Source organism: Ahaetulla prasina, chromosome 2 (assembly GCF_028640845.1).
Source record: "Ahaetulla prasina isolate Xishuangbanna chromosome 2, ASM2864084v1, whole genome shotgun sequence".
Taxonomy (NCBI): domain Eukaryota; kingdom Metazoa; phylum Chordata; class Lepidosauria; order Squamata; family Colubridae; genus Ahaetulla; species Ahaetulla prasina.
In genome coordinates, this window is record NC_080540.1 from 39,750,800 (window position 1) to 39,775,675 (window position 24,876).

Genomic DNA, 24,876 nt, shown 5'->3' on the forward strand with positions numbered 1-24,876 from the left:
AGGGCATAGCAGTACAACCATTGGCTAGCCAACCCACCCTTGGTTGTCAAAAAAAAAAAAAAAAAACCTCTTCAATTTGCTCTGGGTCTGGTCCAAGGACATCCTGAGCCCTCCTTACCTAGTCCATCGTCCCTCCATTATTGTGGAGGACAACCTGGTGCTTCTCATGATGCAGCTAGCACGGCCAGAGACAAAGAAGAGATAAATAAACCAAAGGTGCTTTTTTTCAAGAGGCAGCTGGACTTTCTGGTTTTTCTTTGAAGACGTTTCGCTTCTCATCCAAGAAGCTTGTTCAGCTCTGACTGGACCATCCAAGCCCAGACTGAGAATCCCCATAGACATTAAGAGACACGCTTCCCCGAACCCCAAAACCCCGCCCTAAGAACGGTCCTGAATGGAGACTTCAGCAGCAGCAGAGAAATCACAGCCCTGCGAAACAGAGCATTCATTGACGGACAGAAGCTTGCCCTTGAAAGGACCACAACTCCCAGTGTGCAATTCGCGGGACGTTGACATCTGGACCTTCGGAGGTGTGTGTGTATGGGGGGGGTGGAAATGGCTGAAGGGAAAATAAAACTACAATTCCCGGCAACCTCTCGGGAGCCTCCGCTGGCCAATCCCGGCTCGGCTAGCGCTCGTGGGGCGTTCTTTGCCGAGCCGACAGAGGCGGCGAGCACCACTGAGGCGGCGGCAGCGTTTTTCTGCGGCCGACGGAGGTGGAAAGGCGGGAGCCGCGGCGGTTCTCCTCCGGTAGCGGCAGACTCTCTTGAGGCCCGCCTTCCCCCTCCCCTGCAGTATGGCTGCCACAGGAGGTGGGCACGGCGGGCTGGAGCCTCCAGGCGGTTGGGGAAGGGGAGGGGAGGGAGGGGCGAGGGGGCTTTCGAGGCCTTGGCGGTGGGCCCTCGGGAGGAGGAGGAAGAGGAGGAGGAGGAAGAAGAAGAGAGTCGGGCGGGATGCCTCTCGTGGGAACCTGAGCGACCCTCTTTGTGAGGTGTCCTACAAAGAGTGGGGACGGGCGGCTCGAGTGAGGGAGGCCGGGCGCTTTCTTCTTTTCTTTCAAACTCTTGCTTAACGTTAATGACCGCCCCCCCTCAAAAAAAAAAAAAACCCTATCCCCTCCTCAATATAGAGGGTGGTCGCTGTAGGCTTTTACGATAATACTTCGGGGTGGTGGGGTGGTATTTTAGGCTGCTGTCATCCAGGGAAAGACAGGCTACAGATTGCGGGGGCGGGGGGTTCGTTTCTTTCAGAAGTAACCAGGCGTTTTCTGACAGACTTTCATCGCTCACTGAGGACTAGAAACCTTTTTAATCGACCGAGGGAGCCTTGTTTTGCGTGGCACTTGGTCTTCGAGAGACGCTGAAAGGAGGAAGGGCGGGGACGGGGGCTTCTGGTTTGTTTTAGTCCCATTAGCACCGAAGTGTTAAATTTGGGTTAGAGGACAAATACCCACCCCAAAAAATAAAACAACAACACAACGAAGGGCAGCGGGGAGTACCTGTTGCCAGCATGGCTGATGGTTGCCCTGAAGTTGTAGCTCAGTAACCTGGGCAAACCGCAGGTTCCTCTCCCTAGAAATGAAAATACAGTAATTTTGAAAGAGGAAGCCTTTTGTTTTTGGAATGGAACGTCATCAGAGATACGAAGAAGTTGAAATAGGCGTTTAGAAGCCATGTTCTCTGATAGAAGTTTCAAGAGGGTTAATTAGATCATGTTTGAAACCAGGAAATTAATGAGAGATTCAGGCAGACACACACACACACTTACACCCTTTTTTAATCTCACGATTTACAAATAGGAGAGTTGAGAGAGAAGTTGGATTTTGTTCTGAAGGCACATGAGGGGGGGGGAGGAAAGTGGGGTTAAAAGAGAGGAGATTGGTGGCACTCTTCTACCCCACAACTCTGTTATCTCCATCCTGTCCCCTTAATCCCCAGGCTTCCCTTTACTGAGCAAATCTACATGGGCAAACTTCAGCTCCCTTTCAGATTCTGTGGTTTAGCCAAGGAAGGTCTGGGATTGAGAGAGAGTCTGTCCCTGCTTTTCTACATGCCTTTCTAATTAGGCATTCTCCTGAACCCCTAGAAGAAGATACATTTATAGCTAATATGTATAGAGGTTTTTCTGTTACCATCAAAGTTAGGCATTTTGTAGAATGCCTAGGAAATCTTAGAGAATGCCAAAAATGGGATGTTAGAGTATGAAATGCTTAATAGTTCACACATTTCTTAGGCATTCTATGCAATTCCAAAAGGCAAACCAGCAAAGTATAAAATACTCCCACTAAAGTGCCATTCTAGCCTTCCTTGTTGTAACAAGTAGGTCAATACTTGACTTTTTCTTATTTTATTTTTTGTTTTTGTTTTTTCAGTAAGAAAGTCCTCCTTACTAAAGGATTTTCTTACTGAAATTTCCATAACATAAGATTACCACAAAAATTGGTTACCAGGTGTTGAGCTTCACCTGAGAGTATCTTGCCTTTATGTATTTACTACCAGAATGTATGTACTAGATTAAAAAGCAACAGAACCTGATTTGTAAAATCCTCAAGCACGTCATCTGACTTCTCTTGGAATACTGGCTTCTTTCATTTCTTTACCACCAAAACAGGTTTTATATTGAAATACTGCTTGGTTGTCATTTTGCCAGATATTCTGAAATATTTCTAAGGTTAGTGTTTTTTCTGGTGATGTGCTAAGAGTTGATGTATTATTCTGTTACTATTTTATCATCTATGTTGCATGTTCAAAACTGCTAACAAATAAATAAAAAGCCAAAGACATAAAATCAACACCAAAATTAATTAACCATTTATCAGGCAAAAATATTTTCTAAATTCTGAGAAGACAATGCCAGACACAACTCTCAAATTAAAGCATTTCATGTTCTCTGATTAATGCAAGATAAAATCCTCTTGACTCACATAAGGCCTTAAAAGTTAGAACCAATAGTTTTAAATAATGCCAAGAAATATTTGGTAGCCTGTACAGTTCTTTCCATATAGGTATATGATCCCTTGTATGTTGCAGCTTAGTTGCTGCATTGTTTACCAATTACATATTTGGGCATTTTCCTGAGATAGCGTTTTATAGAGCACACTGCATAAATAATGCTTACCATATTTTACCAGTTCACATCATACATGATTCTTGTTAAAACTACCCTAACAAATTGACTAATAGATGAGGATAGATGAGAATCAACAGCATACCCAAAATGATAGCTTACTTTTAATAGGAATACAGTCCTATTCTTACTTTAGAGAACTGAATATGTGGATTTGAGCATTTTTTGGATCACAGAGAGGTTTTAAAGATGGGACAGAAGACAGAAGTTTTAAGTCCTTCTTTTGAAATAAGTAACTATCCATCTTCAATAAAGGAATGTTAATCATTATCAAATACAACATCTTGGTATTTTGTAAATTCAGCAACCTTCAGCAATCTTGTGCTCCATGCACACAGAATAGGCTCTCCTTCACATCTCTGCATCAGCCACTTCTGAGATGTCCTTTAGAGTTAACAGCACATTGTCAAAGAACATAGAAAATGTATCGTTTGTAATTCATACATTATGTACAGTCAGGTTGATGTTGACTTTTAGTAACCACAAACACTGGTTTTCTCTAGGATAATCTGTTCCAAACCTGACCCTTAAGTCTCCAACAGTGCACTCATCATCACTGTAACTAAGTCCATCCACCTTGTCGGTGGTTATCTATGTTTTCTTTCCCTTTTCTCAGATACAGACCTTTTCAGAAAAGCAAGTTCTTCACAAAGCAAGTTCTGTCCCAAATAAGATGGTTTCAGCTGATCATTTGTGTCTCAAGTGAGAATTGTGATTAATTTTCTTCTACGATCTATTTGTTTGAATTTAGGGGACAGGACAGCTATCCGTTCTTGGAAGTCATCTTTCACACTGAAGTTCAACACACTCTTTATTCCATATCCTTCAACTTTCATATCCATAAAGTGTCATAGAAAAAAACCATGCATGATTTTGACTTTTATAGGTGTGGACAAGACTTTTACAAGGTTTTCATCAATACTTTGTAGCATATTTCTGAACTGCTGGTTACTTTACTGTTGATAATTGATCCTAAAAAGCTGAATGTATCTACCACTTAAGTATCTTTACAAGCATTGATAAAAAAATTGGATGGAAATATTTATTTTGAAAACATATTTTGTTTAGAGAATTAACATAACCCTGTTGGATTAGACCAAGTGGTCATCTAATTACCGTGCTTGCAATTTTCAGCAAGCGTTCTCTTGAGATCCTAATAAGCAAGACAAGAAAATATAAATAAATTAATATATACCATTAAGGAGTCTGGGGTTTTTAGTGATGCACTTTCTCTATAGTTGCCTCCAAACTCTGAAACACATTGTATTTTGGAGTATAGAGTGTGACTGACCTCTTGACCTTTAGGAGGGCTGTTAAGAAGCTATTACTTCACAAAATATTTGGGTGCTTATGGTGTCATGATCATTATTCATTAATTTTGTATTTTTATTTGAATTTCCATGTTATTTATCTATTATATACCTTATACTTTTTATGTTATTTTGGTTATTATTTACCACCTCTTTCCTAAGAGTGCTTTGTGTCTTAGGAAATAGTAGTATATAAAATGTATTATAAATAAATATAGATTAAATAATTGTTAGCCCCTAATACTAATAAGTTACCCATGAGAATCAGTATTTTCTTTATTTTTGTCTCAAGTCTTTAAGATGTGGCGTATTTAAAAAGTAACTTGGAAATCCTTTTACACTGAGTCATAGGTGAGCGAATAGAGAAAGATCACAGTATTCTGAAGGAATTTCAGTAAGGCTTAGACCATCAAATGAATCTGCAGTATGATGAGTTCCAAACTCTAGTTTCTAGGTACTTTTTGAATGTGCTTCATTTTACATTAAGTCAAAGGGAGATTTATTTATTTATCTATCTCTCAACATCCTCCCAACATCCTCTTCCAATTGGTCTTGACTCCACTAAAAATTTGATTTATGAGGATTTATATGGCATGTTGATTATTTCAGTTAAAAATAAGTACTGTAAGTATAGAAACATTGGACCTATTAATATGTTTATTGTAATAAATCTGGGTATACACCCCCTTTTACTTTTTGAGAGCAATCAGACAAATAATAATTGTAGAATTAGACCCTAAATAGTATTTCAGTGAGATAACATGAGGTATATAGAATGTTCTTTCTTTTGGCTAATTCCTAGCCTTACTCTATGGGTGGTCCAAAAATGAAATATAAATAAAGTCCTATTGTCAAATCAGGTGCAAGCCCAACTTGGAGTACTTCCTGCAATCTGCTTCACTGAAGAAAATTTGGAGTTGAGTTGTTATCATTAGCTCTAAAATCCTATTGAAAAAAGAAAGACTGGAAACAGTACACTAGTTATCTGTGATAGTGAGATTTAATGTTGATTTCTTTAGCAAGTGTTTTACAGCACTATTCTAGAAAATAATGTAATCCTTTTTCAATTACTGTAAGTATTAACAATATTTGTCGCCTAATTGGTTAAGACTTCCTCTGGTAGCTGTTATCAGCCATAATTAACCAAACAAACAATACTTTCTCACTCTTGCATGCGGGCAGAAGAAAATCAGACATTCCACCCCCCCACACCCCTGTATAATTATAGAAATAGTTGCTTTAAAGACACTCAAATCTCAAAGCTGAAGTCTGAAAGTTGAAGCAGATTCAACAAAAGGTTTTGAAATTTACTGTTTTTACTAGTTTTCTCATATGCATCCTATTGTTTTAAGCCTATTTCGTGTTTTTAAAAGTGCAGCATCAGTAAGATACTCTTCTGATAAAATTGGTGAACTTATTGCATTCCTTGGCAATGTGACAAAATTAGTCACATTGGACCAGCGAAATGCTGTGGATATGATTTACTTGGCCTTCAGTAAGGCATTTGATAAAGTAGACCACAACATATTCTTGATAAGATAGAAAAATGTGGGTTAGACAGCATCACCACCAGATAGATTCATAATTGGCTGACTAACCGTGCTCAACATGGAACTGCATCTACATGCAGGGAAATACGCAATGGGGCATATCAAGGCTCTTTAGACCCAGTACTCTTCAACATCTTCATAAATGATTTAGAGGAGCAAGTAGAAGAACTCCTCATCAAGCTGGCAGGAATAGCCAACATTCCAGAAGATAAACTCACGATACAGACGGATCTTGACAGACTTAACACTGGACCTTATCTTAATAAAATGCTGAGACTGGTCTCAATGGTGAGAAAAGTAAGGTTCTATATTTAGGTAAGAAAAACTAAATGCACAGGTACAGAATAGGTGATACCTGGCTCAATAGTAGTAACTATGAGAGGGATCTTGGAGTCCTACTGGTAAAAAGTTAAAGGTAAAGGTTTCCATGTCCATTTGTGTCCAACTCTGGGATGTGATGCTCCTCTCCATTTCTTGGCCAAGGGAGTCAGTGTTTTCCCAGTATTTTCTGTAGTCATGTGGTCGGCACGGCTACATGCCACAGACACATGGAACACTGTTACCTTTCCACTAAAGTATTATTAATCTACTTGCATTTGCATGCTTTCAAATTGCTAGATAGACAGGAGTCCTCGTGGACAATCACTTAACTATGAGCCAGCAGCGTGCTGCAGCTGCCAAAAAATCCAGTGCAATCCTAAAATGTATTAACAAGAGGGATAGAATCAAGATCACATCAATTATTATTACCACTTTATAATGTCTTGATAAGACCACACTTGGAATATTGGATCCGGTTTTGGTCGCCACAATATAAAAACAGATGTTGAGACTTTAAGAGCAACAGAGATAATTATGGAACTGGAGGCTAAAATAGAATGGTTGCAGGAGTTAGGTATGTCTAGTTTATATGAAAAGAAGGACTGGGGTGACATGATAGCATTGTTCCAATATCTAAAGGGCTGCCCCAAAGAAGAGGGGATCAACCTATTCTCCAAAGTACCTGAAGGCAGAAGCAGTAGCAATGGATGGAAACTAATCAAGGACAGAAGCACCCTAGAACTAAGGAAAATTTTCCTGACAGAACATTTAATGAGTGGAACGACTTGTTTCCAGAAGTTGTAGGTGTTCCAACACTGGAGGTTTTTAAGAAGGGAATTCAATACCATTTGTCTGAAATGGTATAGGGTTTCCTTGAGATTGGACTAGAAAACCTCCAAGGTCCCAACTCAGTTATTCTGTTACTCTGTTATGGAAAAGAGTTGCAAGTCAGAACATAATGAACACACAAAAGCAAGAGAATATAAAGTAAGGCTCTTAAAATAATAATGCAATGTCCTCTAATATAATTGGTTTTTGTTTTTTCTTGTTTGAAGATTGCTAAAAATAATATTTACCATGTATAATCTTGAAGAGATATCCTAGCATTGTACTGAGGTTTGTGTTTTTTCAACATTCAGAAATTTGAATTGTGCAGATAATTTTTTCAAACAAATGCTTAGGGTATGAGGTATTATTTGGCAAACTGTGGGAAGATATCTCTACTTTTGTTGGTGTACAGAATATTTTCCAGCATTCACATCTAAAAAAATGCGGTTCACGTCTTGATCCATGGGAATCAATCATAATATGTGCCATTCTTTCTCAAGTTCATTTATTTCAATTTTTCACCAGAACAAAGCAAATTTACCCAAACAATGTATGGAACTCCTTCTTCAAGCATAGCCATTGGTGGGATGGATCCCTTTCATGCTTGTAGCATTCTCCAACAGCTCAAAATGATGTACGATGAAGGACAGCTGACAGATATTGTGGTAGAAGTGGATCATGGGAAAACATTTTCCTGTCATCGAAATGTCCTTGCTGCAATCAGTCCTTACTTTAGGTATATAATATTTTATTTTTAGTGTATTATTTGTATTGTAAGTAATGTATTTTTGTTCTGGTATTTATCTGTGTGTGAGAGACATAATGGGCAACAGATTAATTCATTTGAACAGTCTGTTTTCTAACATATACTAGTATTCTTTTATTTCCAACTAATGTAGGAATTAAAACCGTCAGAGTAGTTTGGCTATTTTTAACTGCTTCATTTCTTGACTTCTGAATGTTCAGGGTCTATAATTATTTTTCCAAATCTATTTGCAGGGCGTCTTGGATATTTCTACAATTTGTGACAACTTGCAAGAAGTTGGATCACTTGTATTGTAAATGGGCTTTTCACATATTTTATAACATGACAGAATTTTGTATAATAAGTCAAATTGCTATTCCCCTTTCCCAGCTTAGAAAGTTGTTAGAAATTACAATTGACTGTTTAAAACTCAAATATAACAGATAAGCAAAGAATAGCATTTAATGTGCTTGGGTTTCCTAACGCAGCCACAGGAAAGAGTATTTGAGATTAATATGAACCTCTTGCCATACAGTTGGTTATTGAGTTGAAAGTATCTTTTCTTCAGATCGATCCAGTACATTAATCAGGTCTGTGGGACTTCTAGTTATGCCTTTGGCATCATCATTACTTTGGCACTTGCAGGCACCATCACTGGAAAAGGCCAGGATTAGCAATAGAGAAAAGAAAGGAGTGAGCCAAAGCAGAGCTCATGCTGGCAGGCACTTGGAGCCGGGAAGGTGCAAATGCAAGCTTCTCTTCTAAAATAATTGTTGTATAAATATATCTGGAAATATAAATATATGGAACTGGCTCACCCCGATAGAATTGGTCTGTACTATCCGTGCCAGCAGAAGGGGCATGTCCCTGAGACTCAACGTAGTAAGCAGCACTGGAGCTTTGCAGAGAGGGGAAATAATTGTTGGGGGCAATTGGGGGTAAGGGGGTTCCTTACCTTGGAAAAACTGAGACTGGGGTTGGGAGGGACCAAGCCTAGAATGGCTTGTATGGGATGGGTCTTCACTGGTGGAATTTGGTTAATGACAGGAAGCAGCAGAAAGTTCTGGGATTGTCTTCATTACATGACACAGTTATGTGACATCATGCTTTATGATAACTTAGCAACATTACTTAGCAACATAAATTCTTATCCAAATTACTGTTCTCTCCATAAGGGGAGAGATAAAAAGTTACATTTCTGAGAAGTCCTTGGTGCTCTCTGAGCTTGCTTGTTTTCTTGCAGATGTTTTATTACTCAAACTTGGTAACATCATCAGTCGGGTGATGTTACTTAGTTTGAGTAATGAACGACTGCAAGAAAACAAGCTCAGAGAGCATCAAGGACTCCTCATGTCAACTCTGAGCTACAAATATTCTCCTTTGTTAGTTACATTTCTATACTAAGTGCAGATATGCATTAAACACTGTAAGAATGATAAAATCTATAAATAATCTAAATAGTTGCCACAAGTAACACCCACGGTATGTGTGAAATGCCTGAGTAATATTCTTGTGAATGGATGCCCTGTTTTGGTTTGATGTCCAAAAAAATATTCTAAATCAAGATAAACCATTTTGCATAGTTTATCTTACCAAAGCACCTGAAGGCAAAACAAGAAGCAATGGATGAGAACTAATCAGAGAACCAACTTAGAACTAAGGAGAAATTTCCTGATCGTTAGAACAATTAAACAGTGGAACAACTTGCCTCCAGAAGTTATGGGTGCTCTAACACAAGAGGTTTTTAGGAAGAGACTGGATAACCATTGGTCTGAAATGATATAGGATCTCCTGCTTGAGATTTTCTGCTTAACCTCCAAGGTCCCTTCTAATTCTATTATTCTGTTAAATAATGTGACAGTGGGAATTTTTAAAATCTGAACCATCCATTATAGTACCTCCTACAAGTGCTATTTATACAAGGAATATTAATATGGATGTAATCTGTTTCCAATAATTTAATCCCCCATACTTCTGAGTTCAAAGCAATTGAACTCAGTAATTGAACCAGTCTATACTGGAATAAGCTTTCACACTTGTATTTATTGTGCAATGTTGAGCTGCAGGGTTTAGTGACCGTGGTCAAAATACCAAAATAGCAAAATACCAGGAAATCTGTCAGACCAGAGTTACTAAATCACAAAACTGCGCAGTTTGAGTCACTTCAAGAAAGAAAAAACAGCTGAATAGTTGTTTTTAAATAATATGAATTGTTCTGTACTACACATCAAAATTCATCCCAACCTGCTACAACTATGGTGCTTGTTTACTTCAACACCTGTATTATAATCATATACATATCTCATTAGAAGCCTTTTTAGAATTCGGTGGGACTTAAATTGGTAAATCTTTCTAGGGTGGTGGCTTAATTCTTTAGGGTTAAAAAGATTTTCTTGTTCAAGAATTCTCATGACTTTTACCAAGCCAAGTCTGTGCTTTGTGGTATAGATAAGCCAGTTGCTAATAACAACTCTTCAGATAATCATGATGTAGCTGTTCTGAAGTTTTGTTTCCATGTTATAAAAAATGTAAGAAAACACTGAATTTATTGAGGCAGGAGCTGCAAACATTTTAGTCTGGATTGTTGGAAACAGGTACATAGAAAATCCAGACAGGCAGTTCTCTCTTAGTGGCTGCAAAAGGCATTTTGTTTATCCATGTTGCAGTCCTTATTTTTAGCAGTAGCATGCATATAAGCAAGTGTTCTGTAACTCTCAACTAATATAGATGTGTTAAAAATCTAATGGTAATATCTTAACAAAGTCAGGATTCTGCTGACTGATTTAAAGTCTAATATGTTTTGCAAAGAAAAATAAGTCTGAGTATTAATAACAGTTGAAATGATGCTTAATATGTTAATTGTACATTTTTTTATTAATTGTATGCATATCCTCGTTTTATAGATCTATGTTCACTAGTGGCCTTACTGAGAGTACCCAGAAAGAGGTTCGGATTGTTGGTGTTGAAGCAGAATCCATGCATTTAGTACTGAACTACGCATATACCTCCAAAATAACATTGACAGAGGCCAACGTCCAAGCTTTGTTCACTGCAGCTAGTATCTTCCAGATCCCCTCCATTCAGGATCAGTGTGCTAAATATATGATCAGTCACTTGGACCCACAGAACTCCATTGGAGTTTTTATTTTTGCTGATCACTACGGACATCAGGAATTGAAAATCAGATCGCAAGATTACATTCGTAAAAAGTTCCTGAGTGTCACCAAAGAACAAGAATTTCTCCACTTGAGGAAAGACCAACTTGTAAGCATATTGGACAGCAATGATTTAAATGTTGACAAAGAAGAGCATGTCTACGAAAGCATTATAAGGTGGTTTGAGCATGAGCCTAGTAAAAGAGAAGACCATCTACCAGAAATTTTTGCCAAATGCATCCGTATGCCCCTGCTGGATGAAGCATTCATAGAGAATATTCCTCCCATGTTTGCACAGGCTATAGCCCAAAACTGTGTACAGAAAGAACAAAGTGGTGCCAATGGCTATACCCAGAGGCTTGGAATGACTGCTTCGGAAATGATCATCTGCTTTGATGCTGCCCACAAACACTCAGGAAAGAAACAAACAGTGCCTTGTTTAGACTCCATTACAGGGAGAGTGTTCAAACTATGCAAACCGCCTAATGATTTAAGAGAAGTTGGAATTCTCGTCTCACCTGACAATGACATTTACATTGCTGGAGGATACAGACCAAGCAGCAGTGAGGTTTCCATAGACCATAGAGCAGAAAGTGATTTTTGGCTGTACGATCACTCCGGTAATAAATGGATCCCTAAATCTCCGCTGCTTCGTGCCCGGATAGGTTGCAAATTGGTTCATTGCTGTGGTAAACTGTACGCAATAGGTGGTCGAGTTTATGAAGGAGATGGGCGCAACTCCCTGAAATCTGTGGAATGTTATGATGGTCGAGAGAACTGCTGGACAGCTGTCTGTCCAATGCCTGTAGCAATGGAGTTTCATAATGCTGTGGAATATAAAGACAATATCTATGTTTTACAGGGTAAGATGCTTTGTGTGGGGGGATATGGTGAGATTTGAAGTTAGCACTGACAAATGAAGTATTGGAAGAAGAGAGTAATTTCATTAGATTTTGAACATTGCTGGTAGTTTTCCTGCTAATTGTACCATACAGGATGGATGGTCCTATTCATGTCGTATAGTACAGGCAGAGGTACAGTAAATTATGCTCTGGTGCATATCAGTTGTTTTTTATACATGTTATATTTTGGCTTGCTGTTGAGATGTTCTGATATAACCTACAATAGGAATTACTTAACTCTGTAGGCCATAGGGAGAGCCACTGACAGGGGTATAATTGAATGCTATTTAAAGGTATTATACATAGTTCTACTTCTGAAAGTGATATTCCATCATCTTACTTTTTCTTTACAAATTTCTTAATGTTTGGACCAGTGTTTCTCAACCATAGGAATTTAATTACTTTTAGGCAGCACTTTTTCTCCAGCCAGCACAGTTTGGGCCAATAGTCCATGTTTTGGACTATTGAAGGTCAGATATATTTAATAATTAGCAATAAAAAGAGAGGAGAGCAAGAAGCTCACAAAATTTCAGATTTCTGATACAAAGAGCATTAACCCTGTGCTCTCACCACAAACCTAATCTGAATTATTATCATCATCCCATTCCCAACACACCTACATATACACACCACTTATTTGCATAGAAAGGAAACTCCTATTTGGCACTAGTTAATATTTCCTTCAATTATGAATAGCAGTCAGGACTGAATTCGGATGGAACTATAGTGAAGATAGGAGATAAATGTCCTCATCCTCATATCATATTCCTAGTTGAGCTTATCCAACAGTCTTCAAATTGTTTTTGTTTAAAAAAATGTGCTTAAAAACTTGCATATTTGGTTTGCAAACCTTTCACATGACTGTCTGAATCTAAAGACATCTTAGAAGCCTGCTTCTACTGGACACCTTTCCTCCTCACATGGTCATTACCATTAATTAAGGTGTAGGAAACATTCTAAAGTATTGCTTTAAACCACGTACTTGATTTGTATCTTAAAAGACACAATATAAAAATTGCAGTTGTTGTGATAATATCAGTACTCAGCTTTCATGAAGTCAGTAAACCAAATTAGATAAAGACTTTTTTCTACAACTGAACTATTATTTTGTTCTCTATTATTTGTACCAAACATTTAAATGCTGTTTGCACAATAAATGGAAAGGTTTCTACTGAATGCTTTCTGACTCATCCTCCCCAAATTATTAACATCCAGGTGTGTTGAATAGGTGATAGTTGGCTCATGTACATGTGCCAACTTTTCTGTAGAGGTACAAAAAATATAGTCTTAAAGCTAGGATCTGCTGAATAATATGGGTTCTGGATTAGCAGTTGCATGTCTGGAACCAATATATTCTCCCTAGAGAAGTGAATATTTATTATCTTTGGCTAAATGCTAGTGGAACAGGCTATAAGAGGTTTAATCTGATGGTGTAAGGTAAATATAGAAGACAATAAAGCTGAAGGTTCCTGTGAATATGCATAAGTATCTTAATTATTAAAAAAAGATGGCTTGATACAGATGTGAAATGCATTGATGTTATATAAAATATTTTAAGTATACAGCTTACACTAATATTAAAATTAAATTGTAGAAGGACCTATAGGCAGGATTATATAAGGATTTTGCACTTCATTACTTTATGTTTTCAGTGGGGAGCTACTTGTTTTTAATAAAACTGGTTGATGTTTCCAATGGACTGGAATTTTAAAAGCTTATAAATATAATATTTATTTTGATGAGCTGTGATGTCATGGTCGTTAGAATGCAGTATTTCAGGTTGACTGCCCACTGCCAGGAGTTTGATCCGGATCGACTCAAGGTTGACTCAGACTGCCATCCTTCCAAGGTCGGTAAAATGAGGACACTGTTAGCGTATTAAACCGTTTAGAGTGGGCTGTAAAGCACTATGAAGCAGTATTCTAAGTCTAAGTGCTATTGCTATTTTGTTAACATTTTAATGAACAAGCCATAGGTACTTGTTGTGTTTTATTAACTTATATGTAGATAGCTTATAGATCAAATTTTGTGAAACTTCTGCTATTCTTTCTCCTCACTTTATTGACCAATTTTGGGTGTTAAAGCACGGATCTTATAGTGAATTCAGTAGAGTTCACGTCAGGATTTTAAACTTTCCTGTAGTGGTAAAGAGATCTTGCTTCTCCACCATCATTGCATTCACATTGTCCCCAGCATGGTTTTCTCATTTTATGACCAGGCTACTCAAGTTTTGTCCTTAAAAAGGTTTGACTGACTATTCAATGGCCAACTGGGATAGATTTGTCGGGCATTTAGAGAAAAGAACTGAACGTATAGTCATGTGAAAAAGAAAGCATATACTCTTTGAGTTCTATGGTTTTACGTATCAGAACACAGTAAAAATCAACTGGTCCTTAGCAGTTTTTAAAAGTCGGTAAGTACAACCTCAAATGAACAACAACACATGACATATTACACCATGTCGTCATTTATTTTACAAAAAGACAGCCAAAATGGAGAAGTCATTTCATATGACCATCTGTTTTAAATTTATTGCCACAATTACTGCTGTTCGTGTGAATTTTTGCATCTGCGAGGAGATTGTAACGTCAGTTTTTTTGCTGCAGCCAGATACTTAGAGGGATAGGCTAACTAACTCTGCCCTTATTCAATGTGATTGCTAAGTTCCAGGAGGAAGAGTATGCTTGCATGCCTCCAGGGAGGAATCACTGCCTTTTAACCTGAAGGTTGCATGACTGCTTTGAAGAGCCTGTTCCTGAACCTTGGGAGTGTAAACAAACCATCCAGTTGCAAATATTCCGTTCCTTGGCAAGTTGCTGAAAAGGATGCCTATTCAGCTACATTTCTCTGATCCATTTTATGTCATCTTCTGAATAACATAGCAATAGTTTTGGTTGCCCTGATTTCAAAAGAGAGACATGGAAAGTGTTACTATGTTGACTCTGTTGAATCGCTCAACAGCTGGTTATGGCACATCACTGGAGAGGCTCAGTGGGTTTCAAACTGATGGTACTTTGTTAGCATTCCTACGTGTAGGACTATAACCAGAGAGTAGCTGTTTGGCTCCTCTTTAATTCGTACGACTGCCAGAGGTGGTCATCTATAGAGATCTGGAGTTATCATTATGCTGATGGCATTCAGCCCTGGCTTTTCCCCCCCACATGAATCAGAAGAGGTTGAACTGGTGCATGAGTGTTGCCTGCAGTTAGGACGAGGAATGACAAACTGCAGCTGAGTCTGGATAAAACGGAAGTACTGAAGTGATCCTCAAGCCCAGAGATGGGAAGATGGTCAGTATTGGATGAGGTAGTGCAACCTGAAAGAATCGGTATATAGGTTGTCTTTCATTCCAGTTTGGCATTAGAGGCATAGGTGACCTTAATAACAAGGACTGATGCTTAGCTTTAGCTGATACATCATCTACAATATTTCTTGAACACAGATAGCCTATTCTTAGGGTCTGTGCCTTAACAACTGTATGATTGGTTATTACTGCAATGTGCTTGTCATGTAGAGAGAGATACGTTGAAAATTATGAAGAATTGTACAGAGAACAGATATAACTAAAGAAGGGGGTCCATATCAGAAGTTCTGAAATACACTGAACTGGTTTCCTGTGAGCTGCAATCCCAGTTTTGCCTAGGACTCAGTTAATTAAAATATGGTCTCCCTCTGTACCATCAAACTCCTGTATAAAAATCAGCTGGGTGACTCTACTTGTGGACCAACTGGTGAGTTTGGCTCACATTTTGAAGCCAGAAGTAAGGCCTTCATAGTGACAGTGAATGCCCTCTTAAGAGGTGTGAAGGTGCCCCCTCCCCACACATACACAAACACACACATCCCTTCAGAAAACATTCCATACCTGTTCACCCAGTCATTTATATAGTAACAACTATTTTGGGACCAGAATGCCCAAGGCTGCCTTTATTTGGTTTTTCTCATTAGAAAGAACTTCAATATTAAAATTTTTATTAATTTAACATTTTTTTAAAAATGTATTTTTCAAACATTACTGTTTAATTTTGACTTATCAAAGTGGTTTAGACCTTCTCCTTCGTTTGAAAATGGTTCTACATTGCTCTCGTTGAAAGCTGTAGTAAAATAAAATGGCTTTTCTTCTAGTGAATGAATGTATTATAATTGGCTTTGCCCACAATTGCAAGGATGTCCATAATGTTCTCAAAATTACAGATGTGGTTTACAACCCTGTAAGTTTAGAGACTTCTGAGTCATAAGATTTGGTAGTATACAAAGTTAATAAGTAAGTAAATAAATATTTTCTGCTTTGCATATTGTTTTGAGAAATATTTTAGGACAAGTCTTTAATTTTCTATATGATGCACAAGTACCTCATTAGAATAGCTCATTAGAAATTGTTCTTAATATTGTTGGGTCAGTTGCTTTGAGGAAAGTAGAAATCTTAATCCATTTCTTTTGGAGGTTGCTTAATAGTGTCTTAAGGCAAGTTCTTTACATTTTAGTTTCCCTTCCTTTCTGTCCCTTAGGAGAATTCTTCCTCTGCTATGATCCTCGAAAAGATTATTGGGGTTTCTTGACTCCGATGACTGTGCCTAGGATCCAGGGTTTGGCAGCTGTCTACAATAACTCTATCTACTACATTGCTGGAACCTGTGGAAACCACCAACGCATGTTTACTGTAGAGGCTTATGACATTGAATTGAACAAGTGGACTAGAAAGAAAGATTTCCCATGTGATCAGTCAATTAATCCATATATTAAACTTGTTGTCTTGAAAAATAAACTTAATTTGTTTGTTCGAGCTACTCAAGTCACAGTTGAAGAACATGTCTTCAGAACCAGCAGGAAAAATTCTCTTTATCAATACGATGAAGCTAATGACCAGTGGCAGAAAGTGTATGAAACTCCAGATAAGCTTTGGGACCTTGGACGTCATTTTGAATGTGTTGTTGCTAAATTGTATCCACAGTGTCTTCAGAAAGTTATTTGACTCCTCTCCCCTTTCCCTTTCATTGGTAAAAGGCCTTAGTGACTTTGGTGTTCCATGCTACCAGAAACATCTGTTTTTAAGAAAAATTCATTCCTGTCAGTATTTAATGCGAGCTGAAATTGATAGCTTTTGGGTTTTTTATACATATATAAATATATATATATATCTACATATATGTGGGAATGGGTGCTCTTTAAAGGTTGCAGTGGGGAGAGGGAATTAGTTTTAGGTTTTTAGTGGATGTTTTCCTGCAGAGTATGGAATGGGTTACAAAGTGCAATTATCAACATTTTCTCATTTGATCATATTCTATCTAGAACGACAGTTTGACTAAAAGAAAGAGAAGATGGATTGGGTAACTATGCACTATAATGAGAACAAATTAAATATGAATAGGAAAGGTGAAGAGACCAAGCTTGAAATGACTTCTTGTTTAAATACGGGTAAAATCTGAGGCAATATTGATGGGTTGTTATTTTCGATTTGGTGACAGTAAATTAAAAAAAAAATACCCAGCCCTCTTCCATTTATTGAAACGGTACTGAAATATTTGAAGTTTATATACTTCGGTTAGTTGTGAACGTTTAGGCAACTAATTTATTTCAACGAGTCCCTAAATGAAGAAAAGGTGACATAATCTCTACATACTACAAAACTCACAACATCCTTCTGCAGAGCAAAGTTGAATGAATAATTACTATTGATGTGCAGTTGTTTACAGATTCAAAGTAAGATTATTGTGAATATGGGAGGTTCGGATGTTTCTTTAACCAAGTGCATTGTAACATTTCCTTTGGTAGAAACAACAGATTGCAAATATTTTCTTTTGTCAGTCATAAGTGTTTCTAGTCTTGCTTTTGGATTTTTAAATCCCATTTTTTCATTGCAGAATTTCTGCAATGTGATAAACAGCTGCACATAAATAGTGTGCATTCAAATTTGCAGAGATAATTTGTATCATAGAGATTGTGTCACCTCCTCACATAGGGCTTCATTGAAACCTACAGTTTGTTGAGCAGTGTCTAAAATCTTATGCACAGCTTTAAAGAAATGGATTTAAAATCACAGGAGAATACAAGGTCCCATTTGAGAAAGAGCTGCCCTACTTCAGATGGCTACATTGCTTCTCTTCTGTAGATTTAATTTTAATTTTAAGAAGTTCCTTAATCTTCTATTAGTATTAGGAGAGCTATTTTTGCCAATTAAATGTAGAGGTTCAAAAGCAGCTGAATATGTTGGTCACTCCATAAAGGGCTCAAACCCATTGGTGCTAGTACATTTTTCATATTTGTAAGTCCAAAATAGGTCAAAAGGGGAGCTGCTATGCGAGGCAGTGGGTAGTATTAATGTCTTGAATCTTAAACACACTTGCTGCTTTGTGCGTGGACACCTATTTTATTTAAATATCTTATATGTTACTGGTTCCTATATAACATATAGATAGTCTTAATGGCCTTTTGGAAATAGTTCCATCTTTGAAAGTTAAGCGCTAAAGGCACTTTGTTTTGTCCACTCTCTAATAATTTTGACAACATAGCTTAAAACAGTTCTACATAGGTGACCATAAACTTCTAGTTAATGTATTAGAATGCATTGCTATAGGTAGCTGTTGGGAGTATGTAATATTGGGCCTTCTTATAACTGTAGAGCAAACTAATGTATTCATTGTTTCCACTATTGCTAATTTGGCATGAGTTGTTGGTGAGATGTTACTCGAAAATATATCCCTACACTCCAATTCAACAATGTAAAAGCACGTCCAGCTCCATTTGTTTCTGGAGTAATGTGATAGTTTGCACTACTGAGCTTTCTTTGTAGTCCTAGGATAGTTATTTTTGGAAGTTACCATAAAAACATGTGGAATTGAAAAATAGAGTCCAGAACTTTTTATATTACATTTCTGCTTTCATATTTGAAATAACTTAGAATTCTTATTGTTTTTTTCATCCCTAGGTAGTGTTGAGACATCTGAGAATGCATTTGCTAACTGGCAATTCTTAGAGTAACCTTGATCCTCAAGAAAGAAAGATACTTGACTTTCATCTTGGTTCAGCTTAAGGCTCATTTTAAATGATAAATTGTCCTTTTTCTATGATGGGTCTCTACTTTTGACTGAGTCAGATCAATCAACCTTTAGTTAAGGGAGTAAATTTAAAACCACAGATTGATAAATATGGTTCACACTCCCCAGTAGATAAATATTATCTCACTTGATTTTGTATCTTTTCAGTCTTGCACAATATTATATGTAGAAAACATTACTGTGAAACTAAATGGATAAAAAAGCCTCATTCTGTTACATACCTCATTTTCCAGAGATTCAGCAAGCAGCTTTTTCTTTGGGCTTCTTCATATACCATGCTGGAGGTACATTAGTCTAGACATTGATGTGTGTGGGTGTGTGTGTATGTTTCTTGCATTATTATTGCTTAAGCACATTAAGATACCAAGAATACATGCTAGATACTTGCAGTTGGTATATTACTTAGTACATTACTTAGTGTTATGACAGGTGATAACTTCATTTTTGACTCTTGTCTCAATAGTGCTCAGGTTGGGAAATTCCAGTAATGCAAAACTGCATAGTCTATGGTATCTAATCCTGACCCCTGGCCTCTTTGCTGCCAACTAGAGATAGGAATTGGTGCTACATATTATGGTTGGCTCTACATTGTTTTCATTCAGGAGTGTAAGGCTGTATAGTTTATCCTTATAATTGGAAAGTAATAATGGAAAATGATTAAAGAGTAACAAATGCTCCTTGGATGCTGTAGGATTAATTTCCAAGCTGAATTAAGTGTGTTCAAGCTATAGTTCAACATGGTAGGGCACTAACCTGCTACTTCAGAAGTGAGCTTAGGTTTTCTCTGCATGGATGATTAAGGCTTTGATGTCTTAAGTGTATTTGCCAAGACTGAATTTTTAAATGAGTTATGGTTTCTTTGGCATTTGTATAAAACTGTTTAGTTATCATACATTTAATTGTTTTTATTATTTACTTGACTGTATTTGCGCTGTTGTAAGCCTCTTAGCTGCAAACTTTCTGAAGCACCCTCCCCTTAATGTTGCATTATTTTTTGCAAAAAAAAGTGTTACGTCATTTTCAAAAACCTTACAAAACACATTGCTGCTTTTTGACAATCTTCTGTATTTATTTAGAAGTGTCAATTGGACTTGAAATTTAAGAATTTAGCTTGTTAGCAAATGAAGTTGTCATGTGATGAATAGGAATAGAATATGCTGTGGTTAATTCTGCAGTAGGTTTGCTCTTAATTTTCATTTTTTTTTTAATCTGCACTAAATAAAAATCTTTGTCTAACCATTCAGAGGGGGAAGGGGAGAGGCTGTGGACTACAGTGCTTGAGAGTTAAATCTTGAAATTTTTACCAGGGGGTGAAATACCGTGAGTCTTACGCATGAATAATTATTTAAACAGTAATATTAACTGAGGAATTTAGTTGTTTACATGCTTCTAACTTATCTAATAGGAAATTTCCTGTATAAACTTGTTTTCTGAGTAATCTAATTCTGAAAGAACCTTGCACAGTATGTGAGACCAGATGGACCTAAGTCCCCATAATTGTGCTAAGCAGTTCATTTGTTGCATTTGGTATTTTTGCTTATATTCTTTGTTGTTCTTTTTGTTTATTTAGTTTATTTTCTGGTACATCACTCTTCTATTTAACGTACGTTTTAAAAACAGACATGGAAAACATTCTCAGTTTTTAATTCCACAATTTGTTGTTTTAAAGGCAGAATCCACCAAGCACATTTGTTGCATATTTATCACAATCTTGCTCTTGCACTTGCCCCACGGAAGTGGAGCGAGGCTGTGCAGCTGGACTACCACCTGGTGGGTTGTTTCCCAACCTGCCAAGCCAGCTCTTCTCTGTATGCAGTATGTGTGGTTTGTGTAATATCAGAAAGCTCCCAATTCTGTTTAGAAATGGTATCAGATGTTCAGTGCTCAGGTATGCTAGTAAAGAAGTACTGTAGTCCTCTGAGGGCAAATGCGTGGATTTTTAAACATTTTGCCATAATTGCACAATTTTGCAATTTTATGTAATGTCATGTTAATTTTCTTATAATAAACCTATTGTTCAAATGCAGTTGTTTCCATTGCTCTTGCTTGCTTTTCTCTTAGGTTTATAGAACATCTGTATTGGCTAAGGTGTGAGGACTGCATCTCTTGAGATCTGTCTCATACAACTACTAACGACCCATCTTCCTCCTTTTTCTTCAGTTTTCAGACTCTGAAGAACATTTCAAAACTTTTTTCGAAAGCATTCCTCAGTTCAATTAATGAGTTGTTCAGAGTGATGTTCTTAGGGGAAATGGTGGGCTAGAATTGGATTCATATGACTTGGCCCATGTCATCAAATATCAAATGATGCTTTTTCTAGATCTTCTCTTTCCTACCTTGGACAGTTGTAATATGCAAATGCAAATGTACTCATCATTTCTCAGAGAGGAATTGTTATTCCCACTGTTCCCACTGTTGACTGTCTTCTCTGCTGTAAATCACCCTGTTGCAAAATGTTCTTCTTCAACCCAGGATTAACTTCTGAGGAAAAGCAGTGAGTATTGCAGCAAAAAAAAAAATTGCTGCCCTCCTCTTTTTTGGAAGAACCAATGCCTAAGGTTTGCAAACCTGAAAAATGTAATGGCCTTTGCATTGTCCATGGAACCAAGGGCTTCAGAGATTATCTCCCTTGAATTTTTTTGGAAGAAAAATGTTAGAGAACGATTGTAAATACAGGTAGTCCTCAGTTTATGACCACAATTGAGCCCAAAATTTCTTTTGTTAAGTGAGACATTAGTTAAACGAGTTTTGTCCCATTTCATGACCTTTCTTGACACAGTTGTTAAGTGAATCATTGCAGTTGATAAGTTAGTAACACAGTTGTTGCATGAATCTGGCTTCCCCATTGATTTTTGCTTGTGGAAAGGCTGCAAAAGGTGATCACATGACCTTGGGATGCAGCAGCGGTTCTAAGTACGAGTCAGTTGCTGAGCTTCTGAATTTTGATCACATGATCATAGGGATGCTACAAAGATCATAAATGTGAAAAACGGTCCTAGGTTACTGTTTTCAGTGCCATTGTAAGTTTGAACAGTCAGTAAACGAACTGTTGTAAATCCAGGATTACCTGTAGTAATATTGACATACTACATATATGTTTAATATTACATACTGCTGGGCCGGGATAGCTCAGGCTGTTAAGAAGCCTGTTATTAGAACACAGTAGCCTGCAATTACTGCAGGTTCAAGCCCGGCCCAAGGTTGACTCAGCCTTCCATCCTTTATAAGGTAGGTAAAATGAGGACCCAGATGGTTGGGGGGGCAATAAGTTGACTTTGTAAAAAATATACAAATAGAATGAGACTATTGCCTTATACACTGTAAGCCGCCCTGAGTCTTCGGAGAAGGGCGGGATATAAATGTAAACAAAAAAAAAACATTTCCCCCAAGTGTTTTTAAGATAGCACGGAATACAGGAAATCAAATGCAGAAAAACGATAAGATCAAATGAAAATATTAAAATGACTCTTGCGGTAGAAATTTCAAGTGTGAATTAAATATTCTGGTCCCATTTTTTGACAAAAAGGAAGCAGCTGCTTTCCTCTTTTGTGAGGGAAGGAACTTTGTTCCAACTTTCTTTTGATTTTGTAGCCTAAAGACAACTAAACTGTACATTTTCGACTCCCAGTCACTGCCATGGAACTGAAGTCTGCTTGGTTGTCTATGCAGATTTTATTATTTTCACTTACTGTAAGTTACCTTTAGAAAAGGTTGATAGGTTAAGTGTGAATTCTTTTTATGCATATTTTCTTTCGGGGAATGGCTGAAGAAAGGAAAGAGTGCAAATAAAGAAAATCAGACATGATGTTGAGCTTCTTCTGCATCTTCACCGTACCCAACACTGAATACTACTTGGTAACAACTTCACATTGGCCTCATTGAAATTTGGAGTACATAATTTTCACCATCTTTGGTGTTACAGATAGTCCTCTGCTTACAACAGTTCATTTAGTGAATGTTCAAAGTTACAACGACACTTTAAAAAAGTGACATCGTTTTTCACACAACCATTGCAGCATCCCCTTGACCATGTGATCAACATTTAGACGCTTGGCAACTAGTTCATACTTATGACCGTTGCTGTGTTCCAAGGTCATGTGATCATGTTCTGCGACCTTGTCAATGAGGAAGCCAGATTCGCTTAACAACCAGGTTACTAACTTATCAACTGCAGTTATTCACTTAACAACTGAGTCAAGAAAAGTTATAAAATGGGGTAAAATTCTCTTAACAACAGAAATTTTGGGTTCAGTTGTGGTCGTAAGATGACAACTACCTGTATTTGAGCCTCGGCGGCATAGTGGTTAGAGTGCAGTACTGCAGGCTACTGCTGGCTGCCTGCAATTTGGCAGTTCAAATCCCACCAGGCTCAAGGTTGATTCATCCTTCCATTCTTTTGAGGTCAGTAAAATGAGGACCCAGATTGTTGAGGCCAATATGGGGCCAACTCTGTAAACCACTTAGAAAGGTCTGTAAAGCACTGTGAGGCATATATAAGTCCAAATGCTATTGCTATTTGCTACCTCATGCTTCTCCAGCCAATAGCAGTTAGTTTTGTTAGGGAATTTGAATTTATGTATGAAGCATTAGGGCTGGGGAATGTCTTCTTGTTTTAAGAATTGCTATGGACTTCCTTTGTTGCTGTATAACACTATAAATTGGAATCATTAAAAATAATACGAGTTTTAGGATAAAGGTTGGCCATACTTGTCTAACTCCATCATTTGACCAAGTTGGTAACAGCTTGATCTCTTTTATGTATTCGCACTTCACAGCCTAGTTGATTAAATAAACCTGGCTTGTTACCTTGGCTTTGATTAAATTAAATTGCGGGGTCGCCTTGTTTTGAGAAAATTCTCTACGTTGACAGACTTTTAGCTACCAAGCAGTCAACCGAGTCCTAGCAATTTCTCTGTTTCGCAATAAAAGCATTGATTCGCAAGGCAGACTTTTGTTCCTATCTGTTTCAAATTATCACTTAATGGGACTGGCTTAAAGATAACAGTGAATGTTTTCCAAATTGAATGCAACTTTTTGAAAAATACAGTGTACCATTTTCAGGCTCCGTATCGTGTTTGTTTGATCCAGCTGTTAAACTAGCTGTTATCGTTCATCTATTTATTGCCTCTTTCTATAGACTCATTGCTGCTTATTATAGAGATAGCACACTTATTATTTTTACTGCTGTAACATACAGGAGGAATTAGCCTGCCTGAATGAAGAGGGGAAAATACAAATAACTAAAGCACAAAGAAAAGCAATAAAGTTAAGAAGAAGCCAAAGAAACATTTCAGGAAGAGATCAGAACTGCAGACAAATTTCAGATGCTCTTAACACCGTTCAAAATAGAGGAACTATCTCATCAAAAGCCAACAAGTGAGTTTTCTGACTTTTCTGTCATCTGATATGTGCTGAGATAGATGGGGATAATGAAAAGCTATCACAGTTAGAGGAGAGTTGTAAGTAAAGAGTGGACAATATTTACACAGAAACATTTATAATGAGCTCTGTCAGTTAAAAGGAGGAAGGCAATATTACTCCATTTGGATTCTGATTTGGATTTAATAAGTAAAAACTGTTCGCTAACAGCCTAATCTCAGTTTATGCTCAGTTAGTGACTGCTAATAATAAAATGGGTCAAATTAATATTCTTTTTGAGAAAGGTAAAAGTAAGGTTACAAGAAGAAAGATAAATGAATATTAGAGAAAGGTAGAACAACGGTCCAAACTGGGAGGTGGGGAGGCCTTTAAAGCAGATTTGGAAGAAAGAAGAAACTGAAGTTAAAGAGAATGATTTCACTTCAGTCCATTCCTTTGAAGCGAGTACTCCAAATTTGTAAACAAATATCTGTGTATTAACAATGTATAGCTATTGTTGCAAATG

At 37.4% G+C, this 24,876-nt stretch overlaps 1 protein-coding gene across 4 annotated transcripts; it reads left to right on the forward strand.

Moving 5' to 3' along the window:
• The first annotated feature begins 656 nt into the window (after positions 1 to 656).
• KBTBD8 (kelch repeat and BTB domain containing 8) lies at positions 657 to 21,014 on the forward strand. Of its 4 annotated transcripts, none has more exons than XR_009153398.1 (5): positions 657 to 812; positions 3,878 to 4,012; positions 7,661 to 7,871; positions 10,784 to 13,786; positions 16,446 to 16,579. XR_009153398.1 is itself a non-coding variant. In XM_058168701.1 (5 exons), exons 3-5 carry the CDS (start codon positions 7,684 to 7,686, stop codon positions 16,907 to 16,909), a joined length of 1,767 nt encoding a protein of 588 aa, XP_058024684.1. In that variant the 5' UTR covers positions 657 to 812; positions 3,743 to 3,828; positions 7,661 to 7,683; the 3' UTR covers positions 16,910 to 21,014. The 4 variants fall into 4 exon arrangements, 3 of the variants coding, with proteins under 3 accessions (XP_058024684.1, XP_058024682.1, XP_058024683.1); XM_058168701.1 differs by lacking the exon at positions 3,878 to 4,012 and adding an exon at positions 3,743 to 3,828 and having other exon boundaries at positions 10,784 to 11,898; positions 16,446 to 21,014; XM_058168699.1 differs by having other exon boundaries at positions 10,784 to 11,898; positions 16,446 to 21,014.
• The last annotated feature ends 3,862 nt before the right edge of the window (positions 21,015 to 24,876 follow it).

Coding starts and splice junctions, on each gene's coding strand:
- KBTBD8 (XM_058168699.1), top strand. Junction 4,013..7,660: donor CATGATTTTGACTTTTATAG/GTGTGGACAAGA, acceptor ATTTTTCACCAG/AACAAAGCAAATTTACCCAA. Junction 7,872..10,783: donor GCAATCAGTCCTTACTTTAG/GTATATAATATT, acceptor CTCGTTTTATAG/ATCTATGTTCACTAGTGGCC.